General features: G+C 49.3%; 1 protein-coding gene across 1 annotated transcript in view; it reads right to left on the bottom strand.

The window, feature by feature from the left end:
- The window catches only part of ZRANB3 (zinc finger RANBP2-type containing 3), a 235,950-nt gene that overhangs the window by 5,276 nt on the left and 208,581 nt on the right, over positions 1 to 22,093 (bottom strand). Inside the window, exons 14-19 of the mRNA XM_081096348.1 lie at positions 20,308 to 20,505; positions 15,227 to 15,318; positions 12,572 to 12,673; positions 11,296 to 11,438; positions 2,469 to 2,579; positions 1,047 to 1,449 (exon numbers count right to left, since the gene is read on the bottom strand). Of these exons, the coding sequence (XP_080952474.1) occupies positions 1,047 to 1,449; positions 2,469 to 2,579; positions 11,296 to 11,438; positions 12,572 to 12,673; positions 15,227 to 15,318; positions 20,308 to 20,505 (1,049 nt within the window). The remainder of the gene's footprint in view (positions 1 to 1,046; positions 1,450 to 2,468; positions 2,580 to 11,295; positions 11,439 to 12,571; positions 12,674 to 15,226; positions 15,319 to 20,307; positions 20,506 to 22,093) is intronic.

Here is a 22,093-nt window from a genome sequence, read left to right as displayed (position 1 = left end):
CATCATGAAAAGTAGAGCAACTGGACCATAGTTGTTGTGTGTGTGTGTGTGTGTGTGTTTAATTTATTGGGGATGTGGAGAAAAAGGACACCTTGTACACTGCTGGTGGGGGTGTAAACTGGCACAGCCACTATGGAAAACAGTATGAGGTTTCCCCATCGGTGCTTCTTTTTTTTTTTGGAATCGGACCTGGGATCCTTCGGTCTATGGGCTGACACTCTTATCTACTGAGCCAAACCGGCGAGGCTCCTCATAGGTGTTTCTTGATGCAATGTATCATCTGTTAAGATCTCCTCCCCAAATAATTTAACAAGAATCTAATTAAGCCTCTATATCTTATAACCATTATTCTGGAAACCAGGGGGATAGAGAACCATGTCAGATAATACCACGAGAATACGGGGAGACACATCCAGAATGTGGGAAATCCTATAGGCAAATGATCCAGTTTCCTCAGCAATTTATGGTGTAAGAAAGAATGGGGCAATACAGAGTAAAGAGACCATAAGAGGCATGACTAAACGCCATGTCATACTTCAAAGGGCCATACTTTGATCTAATCTGAACAAGGCATTTTCAGATTGTCTAAAAAGATATTTTTGAGACAATCTAGGTGGGAAACCAAACACAGACTTATTATAATCAAGAAATTACCATTGTTTTGGTAATGGCTATTGGGGGTATGGCATTAAATTTCCAAGACAGACATAAAAAAAAAAGAGGGAAGGAAAGAGGATGGGAAAGAAGGAAGTCTTTATCTATGAGGGATACATAACGAAAATATTTAAGGATGAAATGAAGTGTTGTCTAGAATTTGCTTTAAAATAATTCCAGGAGAAAAAAAGAATTGAGGTAAGGGACAGATGAAAATTAAGGCAAAAATGTCGATAACTGTTAAAGTTGGGTGATGGGTTATGGGTTCATCATTCTCTCTACTTTTGTGTGTATATTTAAGATTTCCCATATGAAAAGTTAAAAGGAGAGTGAGTCAGAATCCATCCCTCAGTACAACGCTGCCTTCTGTCTGCCACACAGTTATAACTTACCTGATCTAGAGGGAGCTTTGAGGTCCACGTAACATCCAGAAGACTCTTGCGCTGACTTTTAGGAGCGTCTCTCAGACGTAAAAAGAGTTCTTGTGCGTTCAGATTACACAGCTGACACACACCATGTTCAATTTCAAATACTTTGGCTCGCAGGTAACTGTTATTAGAACGAATCCAAAACTCCTCCTGACAGTTCAGAGAGCAAAACCGTGAATCCCAAGCGTTTGCTTTGCACTCTTGCTTAGTTTGGCCCGTGGGCTGCTGACAGCGGAGGCAAAGTGGATTCCCTTCATTATCCACAGCTTGCAGGTAGCCTTTGGATGCAGGAGGCTTCACAGTGAGACCAGCTCGCGCTAGGCAGGGAGTCAGAGATGGGACAGAGGCTCCATCGTCAAGACACTCCCTAGAATTGAACAGAACATAGCTAATTAATACACTAGCCTAAATAAGCCTAACTTCGTGTAATGGTCTTCAGGATTTCTATGCTGATAAACAGTAAACATTGAACCCGCAGATTCTGTGATTCTGTGTGGAAATGAAAGACTACAGGCAGCAGTCTCCACTTGATGCCAAATACAGGGAAGAATGGTGTGTTTAAAAAAGTTAATTTGAATACAAATGTGCCGCATCTCTTGGAAATTTAGATATCATCAAGTTAAACAATCAGGCTTGGAAACATCTGGAGAAGTTAGAAATGCTCTTCAGGCTGGGACAGGACTGGCTACTGTGAAACCCCAGCTAAAGCTGTCCAATCGGTGCACACCTCCCTGGGACACAGCCCCTTCCCAAGGCTCCCGTGGACCTGTCCTCCGGCTCCGCTGGCCCACGGGAAACTGTCACATCCGTAAAGTGCCCGAGCCAAGTAGCTAACAGTGTCCATAGGGTTAGAACCGAAGACTTGCTAAGCATGTGCCTCCTACAGGTAAACTCAGAGTCTGACTGAATTAAAATTAGAAATGAAACGTGGTAGGACCTGTGCTCAATTTGTTAGGATAAAAGAAAAAGGTGCGTTACTCCATTGTGTTGAAAAGGCCTATGGGAATTACAACCGCTGTTTGCCTATGTTCTACGCTGCTTATTAGAAGCGTTAGAAGAAAACTTCTTAGGAAAGAAAGAGCTCAGTATTAGGGGGCAGAGGCCAATTTGACCTCAGGCCTCCTAGCATCTTAGTGGCCTGGGCAGGTCACTTGGTCTACCTGGTCTCAGGGTCCTCAAAATAACCTTCTTGTCTCTAATTTCCAAGGTGAGGCCATCATGTGCCTCACAGGGTTGCTATGAGAACTGAAGAATTACTGTATTGTGAAAACTCTTTGGAACCTGTAAGGTGGCCACACAAGGGAAAAGCACAATTACAAAAATGAATGCAGAAATGGGAAGCGGTGGTCTCAGTGCTGCTGTGCCCGACTAGTAAACAGGCCTTACTTTGTAGAAGTGCCCTGCGGCCCAGCCTCCTTGGTGATCAGACGGACATGGCCCCCCGCATTCTTCACTTTGTCCATCGAGGCTGCAGCAACATCTTCTTTAGTTATGTACCTAAAACAATGACCTGTTAGGTAGATGTTCTCTCCCTGGTAAGACATTTCCTGTTCACATCGCTCCTTGCAAAGGCGATAGGAGAGAAAAAGCGAGACCTAAGTCTATTGGTTGTGTGATGCCAAAGTTAGGGGATGACATTTTCTCCCTTTATACTGGTCACCACGTGTGGGAAACACATCTCTTTCTTCCACATTAGATTTATTTTTCTAAGAAATTGAGGAGCCATTCAGTGTTCTACGGACCCATTTTCCTTAGAGGGAAGGAAGAGTGGGCGTAGGGATGAGAAATGATGGAGCGCATGCACACTGACAGCCTTGGGTAGAGTGCAGGAAATCTCTAACAGCGTTTCCCCTCTCCTGGCCTCCTCTTCATGGTTCCACAAATCACCTTTATCAGTTGTAACAGAGAATCAGCATTTCAGGTAAAGCGGTTCTCTTTTTAGTTAAACAGGTTCAATCACATCTGCCCTAATCTCAAGGTTGTTCCCATTATTATCAGCCCATCTGGGTTTACAGAACTGCCACTGAAGCGAAGCCACTCTTGCTGTGGGATTCACGGCACCATCAATCCCACACAACGGTAGGGGCTGGAAGTGAGGAGGAACGTTATCCCAATTAAAGGTGATGGGGGAATGTAAGTAGGTGAAATGCAATTACCCAATTAAGTCCTTCTAATTAGCATGGCCCAGTTTCTCTGGTAGTTAACACCTATTAGAGGTTTTTTTTTTTGTTTTTTTTTTTAATCAGTTCAAACATAAATTTCTTCATTTGTTGAGTACTTCATTTGGGAGCTTGACAAAATCAAACTTAAATCACAATGGAATAGTTCTGCAATTTTAGGTAAATTTTAGAAATTTGCTTTTATGTTGTTAAAGTAGATTTAACAATTAATAGATTTCCTTTTTCTTATAAAGTATTTTATTACTTTTCAATTAGGTGATACATACTACACATATTTCAAAATTCAAACGACAGGCAATAGTGTATTTCCCATCCTTTTCACCTCCCCCAAAGCTATCTCTGCTGCTAGTTTTTAACAAATCTTTTTAGAAAAAAATTTTTTTTCTGTATATAGGTTATACATTTGATTTACTTACCTCAGTATTTTTACAGACACATAACTCATAGCACTAAATTTAACAATTTAAATTTTACAATCCAGTGCATTTTGGTATGGTCACCAGATGTACGACCATCACCACTACTTGGTTCCAGAACATTTTTATCACCTCAGAAAGAAACCTGAACTCACTAGCAGACACTCCCCATTACACCCGTTCCCTTTAAAAACAAATGGTAGCATCACATACACAGTCGTCGTCACCTTGCTCTGTTTACCTAACCATACATCTCAGGATCTCTCCTCGGTACACACAGAGTTGCCCTGTGTTTTAAATGGCTACAATATTCCATTATTTGGACAAACCATGTATCTAACCAGCCTCTGATTAATGGGTATTTTGGTTGTCCCCGCCTCTGCTGTCACAACAACGCTGTCATAATATCACTATACATGATATTTTCTACACATGAAATAGATATAAAATAAATTCCCAGAAGTAGAATTGCCAGGTCAAAGTCTTGGCGCTTTAAATTTGGGTAGCTTCTGACACATTGCTCTCATTTGAGTTTGTTCCAAATACAGACCCACCAGCAATGAATGGGAGCGCCTGTTTCCTCACACTTCCACTAGTACCAGGTATGTCATTTGAAAACTTCTTGCACCAAAAGGTTGCTGGTTTGATTTCAGGTCAGGACACATGCCTGGGTTGCAGGCTCAATCCCCAGTCCCCAGTAGGGGGAGTGCAGGAGGCAGCCGATAGATGTTTCACTCTCACATCGATGTTTCTCTCTCTCTCTAAAAATCAATAAAAATATTTTTAAAAATAAAATTTCTCTGTTAATGGTGATAGGTATCTCATTATAGCTTTAAGCCTGCATTTCTCCTGTTAAGAGTAAGGGTGATTATCTTTTCATACATTTGTATTTCTACTGTGTGTCTTTCTTAAAGCAATAAAGAATTATAGTGAATTCCTTTAAAATTCTCTAATTTTACTTTGTAAACTTCTCCCCCCCCCCCCCCCATTTCTTCAACCATTTTATTCCCTTGACAAAAACACTTCACAAAAGTATTTCAGTGGATTCTAAATAAACTAAAAAGCTTCATAGCTTTGAGGGGTGAAGGGATATTAAGTCTTGCCTTAGGTATTATTCAATGTTTAAAAGCTTAGAAACCTAATTCAGTAACTTTATTTATTTATTTTTAATTTTGAAATATTGGGGAACCAGGCGGCCAAGTCCCGAAGGACGTCCACTCATGCTCAGGCTGCTCCAATCTTTTATTGATCTGGAGTAGCCCTTAGGGTAAGGAAGTTTCAGTGACACAGAGATCAGCAGAGAATTTCCAGGAATAGACAAAGTATCTGATTAACTCATCAATAGATAGAAGATGCTTCGAAATCTATTCAGAGATTTAAGAACTAAAAATAACCTTTCCTACAAGAGTTTTTAGCACAGATTTTTGGAAACCATAGGAACAGATCAATCAACTCCAAATGGAGGGGGCAGGGGGATAACTTTTCAAACATAGCTGTGAGTTACCAATATTTAATTTTCCACTGAGTTTGCTATGAAGTTCATGTAAGTACATCAACTCTCAAATGGATTATGGTAATTCCCACTTTTGACAAATAGGGAAGGAAGAATGTTGTCTGCTACCTACTTCCTGGATGGGGCTGCGACAGAGGATGGCAAGTTTTGTAAGAAGAGAGGAGTGAGTGTGTGTGGAAAGTGGTCCACACCAGTGAAAACCCTGCTGATTCCAGGTTGCCCACCTGCTTTGGAGATCAGCTGTGGCTGGAGGATAACTAGTTGGCATCCTAAACTCAACAGGGCTCCAACGGGACCAGGGCTGCCTCTGCCAAATGAGAACTCACTTAGGAACCCAAACAATGGCTGGTGACCTTGGCTTCTATTCACACTGAAGAGTGAGCTGCTCAAAAGCTGACTGCAGGCCCTGAGCTGGGATGAGCCTGAAAACTGGTGGACAGCACTGGAGGGTAATCTAACTGGGGGGTTAGCCATTGCTTTTGGGGGGAATTCCTAAAAAGCAGTACCTATTTGTCTTTATTCTAAGGCCATTCCATTTTTTTCAGAGATGAATATTCTGCCTAGGGAATGAAATGTGGCTGCTGGTGATCTGGAAGTTGAATGAAGAATATGGAAACACACTGAGCCTGATGCCAACTTTGGCTCCACTTCTCTAGAAAGTAAACTGGGAGGACAGTCGGGGAAAGGCGTCCAGTGTCTAACCCTCCTCACACAGCCCTGCCCTTCACACCTGCTTCCAGAGAGGCGTGGTTACTCCACTTTACTGAGACTCAGTGGGGTTCCGTGGTGAGAGTCGGCATGCTTCCTCAAAGTACCGCCCTCTATGGGGAGACAGTTTCATTGTCATGCTCTGCTAAGTCAGTTTCCCTGGAGCCCTCCCTCTCTAATCAATGACCAAGGTCTTCAGAACTACCTCCTTAGCACCGCTCTTCATTTTCTTTTCTCCATTCCCATTGCGAATGACTTCATAAAAAGCCCTCATCTTTTGTTCTTTCCAGGTCTACTACAATAGTCTTTTAATTTGTGTGGTAGGCAGAATTTAAAGACATCTCCCTAGGATTCCTGTCTCCAGTATCCAATCAATAACTCATCTAGGTCGGTGGTCGGCAAACTCATTAGTCAACAGAGCCAAATCTCAACAGTACAACGATTGAAATTTCTTTTGAGAGTCAAATTTTTTAAACTTAAACTATATAGGTAGGTACAATGTTATTAACTTAATTAGGGTACTCCTAAGGCTTAGGAAGAGCCACACTCGAGGGGCCAAAGAGCCGCATGTGGCTCGAGAGCCGCAGTTTGCCGACCATGGATCTAGGTAATGCTGTAAAAGGACTTTGCAGATGAAATTAAATTTACTAATCAGCTGACCTTAAGATAGTAAACAATTCCAAGCACAAGGAGTTCACACAACTTTGCTGGCCCTGAGATGTAGGGATCCTTGTGCTAGAACTAGGAAGAAGCCTCTAACAGCGGTTCTCAACCTGTGGGTCATGACCCCTTTGGTGGTCCAACAACCCTTTCACAGGGGTCGCCTAAGACCATCCTGCATATCAGATATTTATATTATGATTCATAACAGTAGCAACATTACAGTTATGAAGTAGCAACAAAAATAATTTTATGGTTGGGTCACAACAAGTGGAACTGTATTTAAAGGGCCAGAAGGTTGAGAACCACTGCTCTAGAAGCTAAGAGCAACCCCCAGCTGAGAGCCAGCAAGGAAACCTAAGTCCTACAACCACAAGGAACTGAATGCTGTCAACCACCTGAATGAGCAATGGATCCTTCCCAGACTATCAGTAGAGCCCAGCTGGCCCACATCTTGATCTCAGCTTTATAAAGTGCAGAGCAGAGAAACCAGCAGAGAAACTCAGGCTTCAACTTATAAAACCCCAAGATGATAAACCACTGTTGCTTTAAGCCACTGAGTTTGTGATAATTTGTCATGGTAGCAACAGAAAACTAACTCAACTCATCTCCGCAACTCGAGTATCACCCTTTCAATCTAACCTTCTAATTGCTGTCAGAGTGAGCTCTTAAAAACACATGTCCAATGACTTACTTTGCTGCTTGTTAACACACGTGGTATCTATAAGATATCACTGCACATCCTATCTAACAAAAGAGAAGCATGGTAATTAGCGTACGACCGCTACCCTTCCCATTGGCTAATCAGGGCGATATGCAAATTAACTGCCAGCCAAGATGGCGGCCGGCAGCCAGGCAGCTGGAAGCTAACATGAGGCTTGCTTGCTTCAGTGATGGAGGAAACCAACGTACCCCGCCTGCCGCTGCCGGCCTCTGAGCTTGCAGTTTAAGAAACATTGTAACAAATATAGAAGCTAAACAAAACCCCAGAAACCTGCTTTCAGCCAGCCGGGATCTCAGAGCTGGAGTTGATACAGTGTCTCGATTATAGAACCTAAACAAACCAGATACCTGCTTCCAGCAGCAGAGTCCTAAGAGCTGGAGTCAGAGCTAAAGCTGGCCCAGAATTTAAAAAAAAAGAAAAAAAGGAGCGGTTGGGAGCTTCAGTCACCCACCAGCCTGAAAACAGCCCTCAGCCCCTCACCCAGACTGACCAGGCACCCCAGTAGGGACCCCCACCCTGAAGGGTGTGTGACCAGCTGCAAACAGCCATCATCCCCTCACCCAGGCTGGCCAGGCACCCAAGCGGGACCCCCACCCTGATCCAGGACACCCTTCAGGGCAAACCAGCCGGACCCACCCATGCACCAGGCCAATATCCTATATAGTAAAAGGGTAATATGCCTCCCAGCACTGGGATCAGCGGAGCCGTGAGGCCTCCCAGCACGGGGATCAGCGGAGCCGCGAGGCCTCCCGGCACCGGGATCAGCGTGATGGGGCAGTGCCCAAACGCCCTGATCGCCCTTCGGCTCTGTTCGTGACAGGGGAAGGCGCCCCAACCCCCTGATCAGCCCTGCTCTGTGCCTGATAGGGGGGAGCTCCCCAACCCCCTGATCGCCCTGCAGCTTTGTGTGTGACAGGGAGCGGCACCCCAACCCCCTGATGGGCCCTGCTCTGTGTGTGACAGGGTGCGGCGCCCCAACCCCCCATCCCCCGCCCCACGGGCCCTGCTCTGTGTGTGATAGGGGGCGGTGCCCCAACTCCCCTATCAGCCCTACTCTGTGAGTGACAGGGGGGAGCTCCTCAACCCCCTGATAGGCCCTGCTCTGTGCGTGACAGGGGGGAGCTCCCCAACCAACCCCCTGATGGGCCCTGCTCTGTGCATGACGGGGGGAGCTCCTCAACCCCCTGATCGACCCTGCTCTGTGCGTGACAGGGTACGGCGCCCCAACCTCCCCCCCGCCCCCCGATGGGCCCTGCTCTGTGCATGACAGGGGGCAGCACCCCAACCCCCTGATTGGCCCTGCTCTGTGTGTGACAGGGGGTGGCGCCGCAACCTCCCCATCGACCCTGCCTTGAGTGTGACAGGGGGCGGTGCCCCAACCCTCCAATCGGCCCTACCCTGAGCGTGACTGAGGGTGGCATCGCAACCTCCTGATCCGCCCTGCTCTGTGCATGACAGGGGGCAGCACCCCAACCCCCTGATTGGCCCTGCTCTGTGTGTGACAGGGGGTGGCGCCGCAACCTCCCCATCGACCCTGCCTTGAGTGTGACAGGGGGCGGTGCCCCAACCCTCCAATCGGCCCTACCCTGAGCGTGACTGAGGGTGGCATCGCAACCTCCCGATCCGCCCTGCTCTGTGCATGACAGGGGGCGGCACCCCAACTCCCCAATCAGCCCTGCTCTGAGCCCGACCAGGGGCTGCACCTAGGGATTGGGCCTGCCCTCTGCCACCCGGGAGCAGGCCTAAGCCAGTAGGTCGTTATCTCCCGAGGGGTCCCAGACTGTGAGAGGGCACAGGCCGGGCTGAGGGACCCTCCCTTCCCCCCGAGTGCACATATTTTTGTGCACCGGGCCTCTAGTCCTATATAATAAAAAGGTAATATGCAAATCGACCAAATGGCAAAACTGGTTGCTATGACCTGCACTGACTACCAGGGGGCAGACACTCAACACAGGAGCTGCCCCCAGCCCGAAGGCCCCAATCGCTCGGGCAAACCTCTCGGTCTCTTCCCCTGCCAGGCAGGCTCCAATCACCTGATGGAGAATGGGGAACCGGGGCTGGCTGGTGACAGGGGGTGGAGCCGGGAGCTGGCTGCTGGCAGCCTGGGAAGATGGCAGGCCAGGCCTAGCGACTGTACCTGTGCACAACTTCTGCACGCCGGCCTCTAGTAATTGTATAAGTAACTTTGGTTTGTATCAATTTTATCAGACTTGCTTTTAGCCTGACCAGTCATCTTTCTCAAGAGATTCTTTAAGTGGTCATCCATGTCTGATGGAGAAGAAACTAGAAATGGCTGTGGTTAACTCTGACTGTGGTTATAAAAATGAGAAAATAGAGAGGACTAGAATAAGTATTGAGAACAATAAAATAGGCACCAGGCTTTTTGTTATATATGTGTGTGTATATGTATGTGTAGGTGTGCGTTATGTATAAACACACACATATCTTAAATGTATTTTTTATATAAAGTAATATATGCTCCTGAGAAAAATTCAGTACAGAAGACATTAAGCAAGAGTCCAAAACTGGCAGCTCATAAATAAACCAACTCAGCAGAGTCATGCAGTAGTTTATTTTTAAATCTGAATTTAAATGATGTTAGATGGGCTGTGCACTTTACAATTTGCCATAGTTCCATCTCCTGCCCCATCTTTTTCTAGTTTTACACCTGACCTCATTTGTTCATTTACGATTCCTGCTTTGTTTTCGTCATTAGTTTGTGATCCTGGAGTAAAGTACAAAGTTCCTACCATCTCCCCAAGCCCCCTGATCTGTGGTCTACAGCAAGATTGCTCAGTGGTGGCACTCCTGACACTCTGAAACAGAAAACTCTTTGCTGGGGAGTGCAGTGCTGCTCACTGCAGGATTGTTATCAATACCCCAGGCCTCTGGCCACTAGGTGTTCCCCTGCTGTGTCCCCTGATTTTGACAAACTAAAGGTTGTCACCCTGGGGGTAAAACTGGCCCAGCTGGAACCACTGTCCTAGAGAAAGCTCTGGGGAGATTTTCTGAGGTATCCTTCCAGATACTTTTTACGTCAATAGCAGCAATTACATATATTTGTGTCTCCATCCTTTTTATATACTTATTTTTACCCTTAATGAATTATCACAAGTGTCATTCCTTGTTCTCCCATATGAATATACCACCTGCCATATTCTGAAACAGCTGAAGAGACTTTTCACTGTGTGGGGATATCATTTATTTAATCAACCACATCCTCTCCTAAACCACTGGTGAATTTTTTTCACCTGAGTGCACAGGAAAGGCCGGAGATCACAAAACGATGGCATGTGGGGGTGGAGGGGGTAAGGTGTATGGAGACAGGAGGGCCGGGGGTTTTCCTGCCATGTGGCTGCTGGTGCTTTGTGATGCCTTCAGAGAAGAGAGGGCAGCACACAGCCGCCTGCCCTCCCCGGAACCTGCTTCGTGCTGAGGAAAGAATCTACAGAGAGCGGGATCACACAAGGGGACGGGAGACCTAAGTGAGGCAGAGATGATCATGATGCCAAGAAAGGAGAGGACATGTACAGAGATTATCATCTGTGATGACAGAGGCAAACACAAGACACCCAACCTCTCCTTTCATTTCGTTTCCAACCGCAGGCGTAACCGTTATCTCCACCACCTGGGTGGTGGTGCGGCCACCAGGACCAGCCCCCCTGTGCATGGCACCGAGACCCTCGGCCGGGATGCAGGGAAGACGGGCCCAGAGGCGTGTCCTGCTGTCCTCACAGGGAAATGTCTTCCTGTGAGCCAGGGTCCAGGGCTGGGTGAGTGCGACTCATGTTGAGAAGAACGGACAATCGAATCTTGGATTTCTTTAGTGGTTACATAAATGCCTCATCCCCCCCCCCCCCACACACACACCTCCCCACTAAGAAATAACCATGACAAGTAATAAAATACAAAACAGATGTTTCCATCTCTCCCTCTTCCTTCCTCTCTAAAATCAATAATATATATATATATATGTTAAAATACAAAACAGAAAGAGAAGGACCGCCCATACCTTTTTGTGCTGTTTTGTTTGGTCTGTTGCTTTGTGGCCTCTTCGAATGCCAGAGCTGGGCTGCAGAACAGCTGCCCGCTCCTTCTGACCACCCTCTGCTTCATGGCCGTGAGGCTGCTCCATTCGCGCACAAACCGCAAAATCTGCCGGGAGATGAGAGGTGAAACAGTGCACGCGGCGCACCGCACGCCTTCCTTTGAAGTGGGGCTACTTACAACGTCGGGCACCTGAGTTTTATATACCCCAAACAGGCTTCTTGGGGGATAGTGAAAGCTTTCTTCGGTTTGATGGTTCATCTCCTTCTCGTGAACCTCTTACGGCCAGTTCTGCATGCGTCTCCTGATCCAGAGACTCTGCAGACACGTTTCAGGGCACCTGGCACACGTCCCTGGCTCCCAGGGACCAGTTGCAGCCATGTGCTCAGTGAGGCCGACAGAGGCCCCGGGTGGAAGCCGTGACCGGGGCAAAGCTGGCCTTGGGGACAGCAGGTGTGGCAGTCGTGACTGACAGGCACGGCAACACCTGAGAATCGCTTTGAACCCCACGACTTAAGTAATCGCAGGAAGGCAGCCATCAATAAACCTGGGCATTTTTATTAGAGTAACATTCATCTTACTTATTGGTCAAATATACACAGCTGGCTATCTTCTGGGAATCTGCGAATCACAAACAGATGACACTGAAGAAAGTCAGTGCTACCTTTCCCTTTAAGACAGGTGCAGCCCCCTATGGGCAATGTTTGATTTCTACTCAAAGGGGAAAACGTAATCGCTGTTTTCTTGTAGAAAGCGGTACACTGCCTGCTGGGTCCGCCCTGCACACGCTGACCCTCCTTTGCAGGGAAGGGAAACGGGCCGCAGGTGAGCACCCAGGCCTCCCTGGCAGGTGCGCGGCCGGCACTGCAGGCTGGTGCTCTCACAAGGAATCGAGAGTCACCCCGCACGGTCTCAGCTCCGCTCTCAGAACCTGTCAGGTTAGAACTGAGCCCTCACAGATAAAGTGTGATCTGACAGATAGCATGATCACAGCTGCTGCTCCCGTGAACGAGGCATTAAATGTGAGGATGATTCAATCCGCAGGAGCAGCCACCCTGGGTGTGATCACTCACCACGGAAACGGAGCTCACGTGTATTCTGAGCAGCGGGGTAAGTTGCCGGCGCGGCCGGTGACGGGAATTCTGTGACAGGCCGCGAGTGCTCCGCTTTTATTAAACTCGAAATGGTCATTAACATTGCTCAGATTTTAATTTACAACAAATTCACAGAACTGTTCTTACCAGGGAGCGATTTTGTTTCAGCTCAAAGCTTGCTGGTAAATCTTCCCAGAGGTCTAATTTTATATCCAAAGGAATGAAATTGCAGTTCATCTGGTTCCCATCCTGATTACAGATTAAGAAGGCATTGTTAATCCATTTTGTCTGTAGGCACTAGCAATTATTTTAAAAGTAAAGAACTGTATTATGACATAATAGCCCCGTCTCCCAAGATCCCACCCACACAGCCCCCCAGAAAGGATGCTGAGAGGAGGAGTGAGAAGGCTCCCCGGGGCTCTCTGAATGCCTCAGTGCGTTGGCTGCTCAGGGAAAATACCACGCAGAGGGGTAGTCAGCTAAACACAAGGCTGGAGCAGGAAGTACTTCTTTATAAAGGGGGAGAAGAATCTCTGATTATGAAAGTATAGCAACAAGAGTCGAATCATATTCTAACTCTCTCGGCTAAAAGAAAGCGCTCCAGCTCCCACAATTGCTTTGGGAAAAACACAAAAAGAAATTACATGCGGATTCAAAGTTTAGATACATAATTGTTATTCTAAACTCAGTCAGACTTGGGATTCTGGCTACAAGGACAGTTCTTTAGAGTTACATGTTAATGACATCAATGGCTAAATGGCTGTTACTGCTCTTCCTTTTAAGCGGTGTCCTTTTAGGCAGCGAGCTGGTTTTCATCCAGATTCTACTTCAGCTCTTCGAAGGTCAAAAGGAAAGATCTCATCTCAACTCTGCTGTAGCTGTGAAAAGACCTGTTAGCATTCCATCTGCTTCGGGTCTCATGTGTAGGAAATAACTGAATAATGTTTTATGGTAAAGGGGCATGTAAGTATTTAGAGTGGTTGTACAAATGCACCGGAAACTGCTAAGAGAGATGTCAAGAACAGGAGGTGGCCACGCTGCCAGGCCGGTGGCTGAGCCAGGAGGGGTGGCGAGGCTGTGGCTGCACCTGGCCCGGCAGCCGGCCCCTGTGCCCCTGCCAGGAGCTGGCAGTTTCTCCCCCGCCTCCACCCGAAGGGGAGAACCACCAATCAGATGATTCAGGAAGCACAGCTTCCACTGCACAGAGTAACGAGCTAAGGGCTTCTGAATTCCTGTGTGTGCTCAGCCCGGTGTCCGACTTTTGGCTTCTTGACCCTCAGGCCCACCTGGGGTCAGTTCCCTGTTGCTCCCATGTGATGGTCAGGGAAGCGTGGCCTGGCACTTGCTCCCGGGGGCGAGGGTGGTTCAGGCTCAGGTCTGCCTGGGGGAGCAGAGACGCCCGTGGCGCTTCCCCCGGGTCTAGGCCTGGGGTCCAGCTGTCAGAGGAGCGCTGCCGACTGCCTGGCTTTGCCCGGGTCCCTCTCCCGGTGTGGCCCCAGGACAGAGGTTGTGGGCCAATGAGGAGGCTGCTCGGCGAGTTTGTATTCACGACCCTCCCCACCTCCTGCTCTTCGATCCAGCTCTTCCAATCTTCGTCAGAACTGGAAGTTATTACACGGAGCGCCATCCGTCTATTCCTGTAGTTGGTGCAGTAGATAACATGGCACTGAGTTTGTGCAGCTCCAACACAGTTATCTTCGAAAAGGCATTCTTCCGGTAGAATAGCCCATGAGTTTAGAAAGTTATAAATATCATTTTCTTAAACATTTTAGGATTTGAAACTGTAGTCCAAACAAAAGTATTCATAATGTCAGCAATTTTTCCTCAAATATTCAGACCAGTTAACCGAGGCCAAGGGTTCTCACATGGCCCCCAGCTCCTTCCCGGGGATCCACACGTCAAAGAGTTGATGTGAAAACAGTGAAACATGATTTGCCTCTTTCGTTCTCATTCTGTCCCAGCTGTACAGTGGCTTTCCATGCACAGGCAGATCTAGGAATCCCACTGTCTTCTATTAAGACTTTAGAGAAAATTGCTACAAATGTAAATGTTCATTAAATATTATTTCTGTTTTGGAAAACACAATTGTTTTTCATGAATATGTGCTACTGATATAAATATGTACACTTATATTATGGCTACTCTTAAATAAAAAAATAAATGAATATTTTTAGGTGTTTCCATTTTAATTTTAGATATAGTAAGTATCAATAGATATAAGCCACATAAACAAAAGCTCTTTGGGGTCCTCAGTGAACTTAGGAGTGCACAGAGGTCCTGAGATGAAAGTTTGAGCCCCACCAGCCTAGGCTCTGGCCAGAACCTGAGCAACCCTTTCATGACATCGCCATGGAGTCCAGTGAACAGATGGACAGGCGGAGGCTCGGTACAGACCTGCTGTCGCTGCTGCTACAAGTGGCCAGGCAGGAGCTGGCATTTTGTGAGAGGGCACTGTGGCGGGCACTGTGCTGACTGCTCTGCAGGAATCAGCTCCTTTGATCCTGGTACAGCTCCTCTCCACGTATCACAGCCGAGGAAACTGAGGCACGGAGCAATGAAGTGAGGTGTCCAAGACTCCAGAGCTGGTCACAGATCTGAGCTGAGGCTGTGGTGCTGCAGCCTGGGCTCCTGCCTACTATGCTGGTTGCCTCTCTGACTTACCATCGGGCTCTGAGGACCAGCTTTAAGGGGAAGAGGAACTAGGTGCCAATCTCTTTGCTAATAAAATTAAATATCTCACTTAACCAGGAAAAAAGGAAGCCTTTTGCATGACTCAGGCCACATGACCGGCATGATGCTTACCTTGGCGTAGAGGTGGATCCGGTCGGTGTTCCTACTTGCACGGAACATGAGGGTGCTGTACACTGGCTGAGGGTCTGCGCGCTTCGACCGTTCTAAACAAGGAGAAGAAAGAGAGCCTGAAGGCTCATCGACCCTCTATCCAAAATAGTTCAATCCAGTCTTCTGTGGGTTGGCTGATAAACCAGTTTTACCAAGTATTCAACATCTGTGCCGGAGAGCATGGCCTGGGCCTGAACAGGACGCAGTGAGGCAGCTCGGAGCATGGCCTCCCGGCACCAGGGCCTCTGCACTTTTACTAGTGACCCAGGAAGAAAGGAACACCTTCAGAATGAGCTGAGCGTTACAAGTCAGGCCTAAGGGAGCATTTCCTGCCACCACGAGGGAAGGAGTCTGGCATCTAGACTTCTCCTAGAGCTGATTTAAGTGGAGGCTGAAAGGGCACCGTCTTGATCAGCAGCAACAGTACCACCCAGCGAGGGCCCCGTAAGTGCCTGGCTCCCTGCGGTTTCACCTCACATGCACAAAGGGAAACGAAGGGACACCTCTCTCCTCACAATCTCTTTTCATTTATTCCTTTCTCAGTTCCACTGACCAACATGTTCTGTAGGAAAGACAGGGTTATCAACGCTGACCTAAATAATAATTATAGTTAACACTTACCAAGTACTTACCATGTTCCATGCACTGGTCTCAACACATAGATTAACACTTCTCAGAAATAAGTAGTGCATTATCCAGAGGGGGAAACTGAGGCACGTTCACTTGCCCAAGGCCACGCCATTAGCAAGAGGACTTAGCCCAGTGAGTTACTGTGGTCACAAACTGAGTAACGAAGAAAATAACCCCAAAGCACTCACAATCTCTTGCCAGCTGGCACAAAAAGATAGTGATGCATGACATATAGACTAGTATTTGCCAACTATCACAGCTATAAATAATAAGTGGAATCAACCCCAAAGTAAATAAATCTGAAGCACTATGTGGTTGGTTCCAAGTGCAGTCATGATTCATATAGTCTTTTATAAAAAATTAAACTATAGTTCATATACATTATATTAGTCTCCAGCATACAACATAGTTATTCAGCATTTACATCCTTAACAAAGTGATCACTTGATTCATGCAGTCTTGAAATTATGTTCCTCAGAAAAGTTTTCTTTACCAAAAACACACAAAACCCCAAACCCTAAAGTTAAAATATGCCAATTAGTTGTAGGCATTTAAAAGGAATTCATATGTAAAGAATTAATTATCTGCTAATGGCTGTTAATCTGTCAACCTTACCATTTGGCCCCAAAGAACCTCCCAAATATCCATACCATCCAGTTGCTGGGCCAAAGTCGCTGTGAGAAGGGGCCCAGTTCGCTGTGTGAAGGGGCCGGGTCGCTGTGTGAAGGGGCCCGGGTCGCTGTGTGAAGGGGCCGGGCCGCTGTGTGAAGGGAACCGGGCCGCTGTGTGAAGGGAACTGGGCCGCTGTGTGAAGGGAACCGGGCCGCTGTGTGAAGGGAACTGGGCCGCTGTGTGAAGGGGCCGGGTCGCTGTGTGAAGGGAACCGGGTCGCTGTGAGAAGGGAACCGGGTCGCTGTGTGAAGGGGCCGGGCCGCTGTGTGAAGGGAACCGGGCCGCTGTGTGAAGGGAACTGGGCCGCTGTGTGAAGGGGCCGGGCCGCTGTGTGAAGGGAACCGAGTCGCTGTGTGAAGGGGCCAGGGCCGCTGTGTGAAGGGAACCGGGCCGCTGTGTGAAGGGAACTGGGCCGCTGTGTGAAGGGAACCGGGTCGCTGTGAGAAGGGAACCGGGTCGCTGTGTGAAGGGGCCGGGCCGCTGTGTGAAGGGAACCGGGTCGCTGTGAGAAGGGAACCGGGTCGCTGTGAGAAGGGAACCGGGTCGCTGTGTGAAGGGGCCGGGCCGCTGTGTGAAGGGAACCGGGCCGCGGCCGCTGTGTGAAGGGAACCGGGCCGCTGTGTGAAGGGAACCGGGCCGCTGTGTGAAGGGAACCGGGCCGCTGTGTGAAGGGGCCAGGGCCGCTGTGTGAAGGGAACCGGGGCCACTGTGTGAAGGGAACTGGGCCGCTGTGTGAAGGGAACTGGGCCGCTGTGTGAAGGGGCCGGGGCCGCTGTGTGAAGGGAACCTGGTCACTGTGTGAAGGGGCCGGGGCCGCTGTGTGAAGGGAACCGGGGCCGCTGTGTGAAGGGGCCAGGGCCGCTGTGTGAAGGGAACCGGGGCCACTGTGTGAAGGGAACTGGGCCGCTGTGTGAAGGGAACTGGGCCGCTGTGTGAAGGGGCCGGGGCCGCTGTGTGAAGGGAACCTGGTCACTGTGTGAAGGGGCCGGGGCCGCTGTGTGAAGGGAACCGGGGCCGCTGTGTGAAGGGAACCTGGTCACTGTGTGAAGGGAACCGGGGCCGCTGTGTGAAGGGAACCGGACCGCTGTGTGAAGGGAACTGGGCCGCTGTGTGAAGGGAACTGGGCCGCTGTGTGAAGGGGCCGGGGCTACTGTGTGAAGGGAACCTGGTCACTGTGTGAAGGGAACCGGGCCGCTGTGTGAAGGGAACTGGGCCGCTGTGTGAAGGGGCCGGGGCTACTGTGTGAAGGGAACCTGGTCACTGTGTGAAGGGGCCGGGGCCGCTGTGTGAAGGGAACCGGGGCCGCTGTGTGAAGGGAACCTGGTCACTGTGTGAAGGGAACCGGGGCCGCTGTGTGAAGGGAACCTGGTCACTGTGTGAAGGGAACTGGGCCGCTGTGTGAAGGGAACTGAGCCGCTGTGTGAAGGGGCCGGGGCTACTGTGTGAAGGGAACCTGGTCACTGTGTGAAGGGAACCGGGCCGCTGTGTGAAGGGAACTGGGCCGCTGTGTGAAGGGGCCGGGACTACTGTGTGAAGGGAACCTGGTCACTGTGTGAAGGGAACCGGGCCGCTGTGTGAAGGGAACTGGGCCGCTGTGTGAAGGGGCCGGGGCTACTGTGTGAAGGGAACCTGGTCACTGTGTGAAGGGGCCGGGGCCGCTGTGTGAAGGGAACCGGGGCCGCTGTGTGAAGGGAACCTGGTCACTGTGTGAAGGGAACCGGGGCCGCTGTGTGAAGGGAACCTGGTCACTGTGTGAAGGGAACTGGGCCGCTGTGTGAAGGGAACTGAGCCGCTGTGTGAAGGGGCCGGGGCTACTGTGTGAAGGGAACCTGGTCACTGTGTGAAGGGAACCAGGCCGCTGTGTGAAGGGAACTGGGCCGCTGTGTGAAGGGGCCGGGACTACTGTGTGAACGGAACCTGGTCACTGTGTGAAGGGGCCGGGGCCGCTGTGTGAAGGGAACCGGGGCCGCTGTGTGAAGGGAACCGGGGCCGCTGTGTGAAGGGAACCGGGCCGCTGTGTGAAGGGAACTGGGGCCGCTGTGTGAAGGGGCCGGGGCTGCTGTGTGAAGGGAACTGGGACCGCTGTGTGAAGGGGCCAGGGCCGCTGTGTGAAGGGGCCGGGGCTGCTGTGTGAAGGGAACTGGGACCGCTGTGTGAAGGGGCCAGGGCCGCTGTGTGAAGGGGCCCGGGCCGCTGTGTGAAGGGAACTGGGCCGCTGTGTGAAGGGGCCGGGGCTACTGTGTGAAGGGAACCTGGTCACTGTGTGAAGGGGCCGGGGCCGCTGTGTGAAGGGAACCGGGGCCGCTGTGTGAAGGGAACCTGGTCACTGTGTGAAGGGAACCGGGGCCGCTGTGTGAAGGGAACCTGGTCACTGTGTGAAGGGAACTGGGCCGCTGTGTGAAGGGAACTGGGCCGCTGTGTGAAGGGGCCGGGGCCGCTGTTGAAGGGAACCGGGGCCGCTGTGTGAAGGGAACCGGGGCCGCTGTGTGAAGGGAACCGGGCCGCTGTGTGAAGGGAACTGGGTCCGCTGTGTGAAGGGGCCGGGGCTGCTGTGTGAAGGGAACTGGGACCGCTGTGTGAAGGGAACTGGGACCGCTGTGTGAAGGGGCCAGGGCCGCTGTGTGAAGGGAACCGGGTCGCTGTGTGAAGGGAACCGGGTCGCTGTGTGAAGGGAACCGGATCGCTGTGTGAAGGGAACCGGGGCCGCTGTGTGAAGGGAACCGGGGTCGCTGTGTGAAGGGGCCCGGGTCGCTGTGTGAAGTGAACCGGGTCGCTGTGTGAAGGGGCCGGGGCCGCTGTGTGAAGGGAACCGGGGCCGCTGTGTGAAGGGAACCGGGCCGCTGTGTGAAGGGAACCGGGGCCACTGTGTGAAGGGAACCGGGCCACTGTGTGAAGGGAACTGGGCCACTGTGTGAAGGGAACCGGGCCGCTGTGTGAAGGGAACCTGGTCGCTGTGTGAAGGGGCCGGGGCCGCTGTGTGAAGGGAACCGGGGCCGCTGTGTGAAGGGAACCGGGCCGCTGTGTGAAGGGAACCGGGGCCACTGTGTGAAGGGAACCGGGCCACTGTGTGAAGGGAACTGGGCCGCTGTGTGAAGGGAACCGGGCCGCTGTGTGAAGGGTACCTGGTCGCTGTGTGAAGGGGCCGGGGCCGCTGTGTGAAGGGAACCGGGGCCGCTGTGTGAAGGGAACCGGGCCGCTGTGTGAAGGGAACCCGGCCGCTGTGTGAAGGGAACCGGGGTCACTGTGTGAAGGGAACCGGGCCACTGTGTGAAGGGAACCGGGCCACTGTGTGAAGGGAACCGGGCCACTGTGTGAAGGGAACTGGGCCGCTGTGTGAAGGGAACCGGGCCGCTGTGTGAAGGGAACCGGGGTCACTGTGTGAAGGGAACCGGGCCGCTGTGTGAAGGGAACTGGGTCGCTGTGTGAAGGGGCCGGGGCCGCTGTGTGAAGGGAACTGGGTCGCTGTGTGAAGGGAACCCGGTTGCTGTGTGAAGCTGGGGGCTGAGGCAGGCAGCAGGTCTGGAGCAGGGAAGCCAGGTGCTGGTTTGCTCTCTGGTGATGTCTGAGTGCCAGCAGCTCTGCTCTCCCCGCCACCTGGTGTTTAAGTGTGTGGCTTATATTTTTAATATAAATGAATAATGAAGAACCCAGAACCAGGCAGTGATCACAAATCTACTAACAGCATCATGTGTCTAAGCACATGGGTATTATTTGGACAATGGAAATCGGAGCAAACTTACCATCACCTGGCTGGGGCGTGAGTCCATCTTCTCTCTCGATTTTCGATATTTCCTCCTTGCTCTCAGCCAACGGTTCCGGTTCTGTCTGTCCAAGCACTCGTTTTTCACAGTCAGAATCAGTGCAAACGTTTTTGGACGTGTCTTTCTGAGACTCATCTTTCTCATTTCTGTTTTTATCCAGGGTATAATGTAGGCTATCTATTTGTAGGATTATAAAAATCAAACAAATAATTTATACATACATTAGATAAAGTCATTATTTACTCTAAGCCAAGTTTGAAAAGGAAAGTTTAAAAAAGTCACAGTAGTTCTTATAGAAAGAAACAAAGTCAACGATGTCTGCTCATCCTCTGGAAACATGTATTGGAAGACACTAAATGCCAAGTTCTACGCTAGTGCTGGACAGGAAGCAAGGACAAGACAGATGCGTCCCCCGACCCTGGAGATTCCACTCTAAGTGGCAGAGGTAGACGATAAGCAGGTAAACAAGTGAATAGGGCCCTTTCAGATAAAACAGGGTTCTATCTGAAGGTAAGTAAGGGCATGGCCAGCAGGGCCAAGCTCTAGGAAGAGCCCCATTTGAGCTGAGAGTGTCCCTGAGTCTAGGAAGCCTGGCCTGGGGTCTATATTCTTGGGTTAGATTCTACATGTAGCTAGAAGGTATTAGAGGGCTTTAGGCAAAGGAAGACACTGGCCTAAGTCTTTAAAGGCTCACGCTGGCTGCTGTACTGAGAAGAGCCACAAGGGAGAATAGTAGAGAGGCCACTGAGGTATGAGAGAGAGAAAACCGTGGATTCCAGTGGGTGGTACCAATTAGATAAAGTGGCCAGAATCAGGATATATTTTAGAGGCCACACCAGCAGAATCTGATGGATCAAGTGTGGGAAGAGAGAAAGGAATCAAGAATGCTGTCTAGGTTTTTTAGCATGATAAAGGGAAGATAGGGGAAGAGAAGATTTGGGTATTGGTAGTGAATCAACAATTACACTTTGGACATGCTAAGTGTGAGGTACCCATTAGACCAAGCATGTCAAACTCTTGGCCCTCGGGCTGCATGCTGCCCACAACGAATATTTTTGCAGCCCAGCCAATATAATGGTATGTAAGAAATGTTTTAATAAAAATTTCATAACTTAATTTTTACAATATCCTGCTATATATAATTGTTAATAATGAACTACAACATTCACTAATGACTGATTATTATAATCATGTTGCATCCATTTCTCTTACGCACCTTATGCACAGGTGCACCATTTCTCTCCACTAATACTAGCAGCAAATAATTTAGCAGCCAATTGCCATGTCATTACTCTTGGACTGACTTGTTTGGTGTGTGCAACAGGAAATATTTTGCTTTTGAAGAACAAGAAAAATAGGTCGATTTGCATTATGCTTATTATTTTGTGCAGTTATTCAGTGTCTCGTAAGTTAATGTTCAAGAAAAAATATTAATTTTTATTAAAATGTTCTATTATTTTATGTTAACAATTACTCATTTATTTCAACCCTTTGTATTCATATGTCTCTACTGAAATAAACCTATGTTTCTATGAAAATTGAAGCTTTGTTTTTTTGCGGCCCGCATAAACTTAAACCTTGTTTATCTGGCCCGTGTTAGTCTTTGAGTTTGACATGCTTGCATTAGACGTCCAGGTGGAAATAGATGTTAGAGACCACTGGATACATCCAATCTGAATCCAGTGAGAGAGAAATCTGGGCGTATAACTGTAAAGTGTCAAGCGTAAACTATCAATTTTAAGAACAAAGCACAAGAGAAGTGTTA

This window comes from Myotis nattereri (assembly GCF_964212035.1).
Source record: "Myotis nattereri genome assembly, chromosome: 7".
Classification (NCBI taxonomy): domain Eukaryota; kingdom Metazoa; phylum Chordata; class Mammalia; order Chiroptera; family Vespertilionidae; genus Myotis; species Myotis nattereri.
Note: the sequence above shows the minus strand (reverse complement) of the source record. Positions and strands in the feature narration are given on the sequence as shown.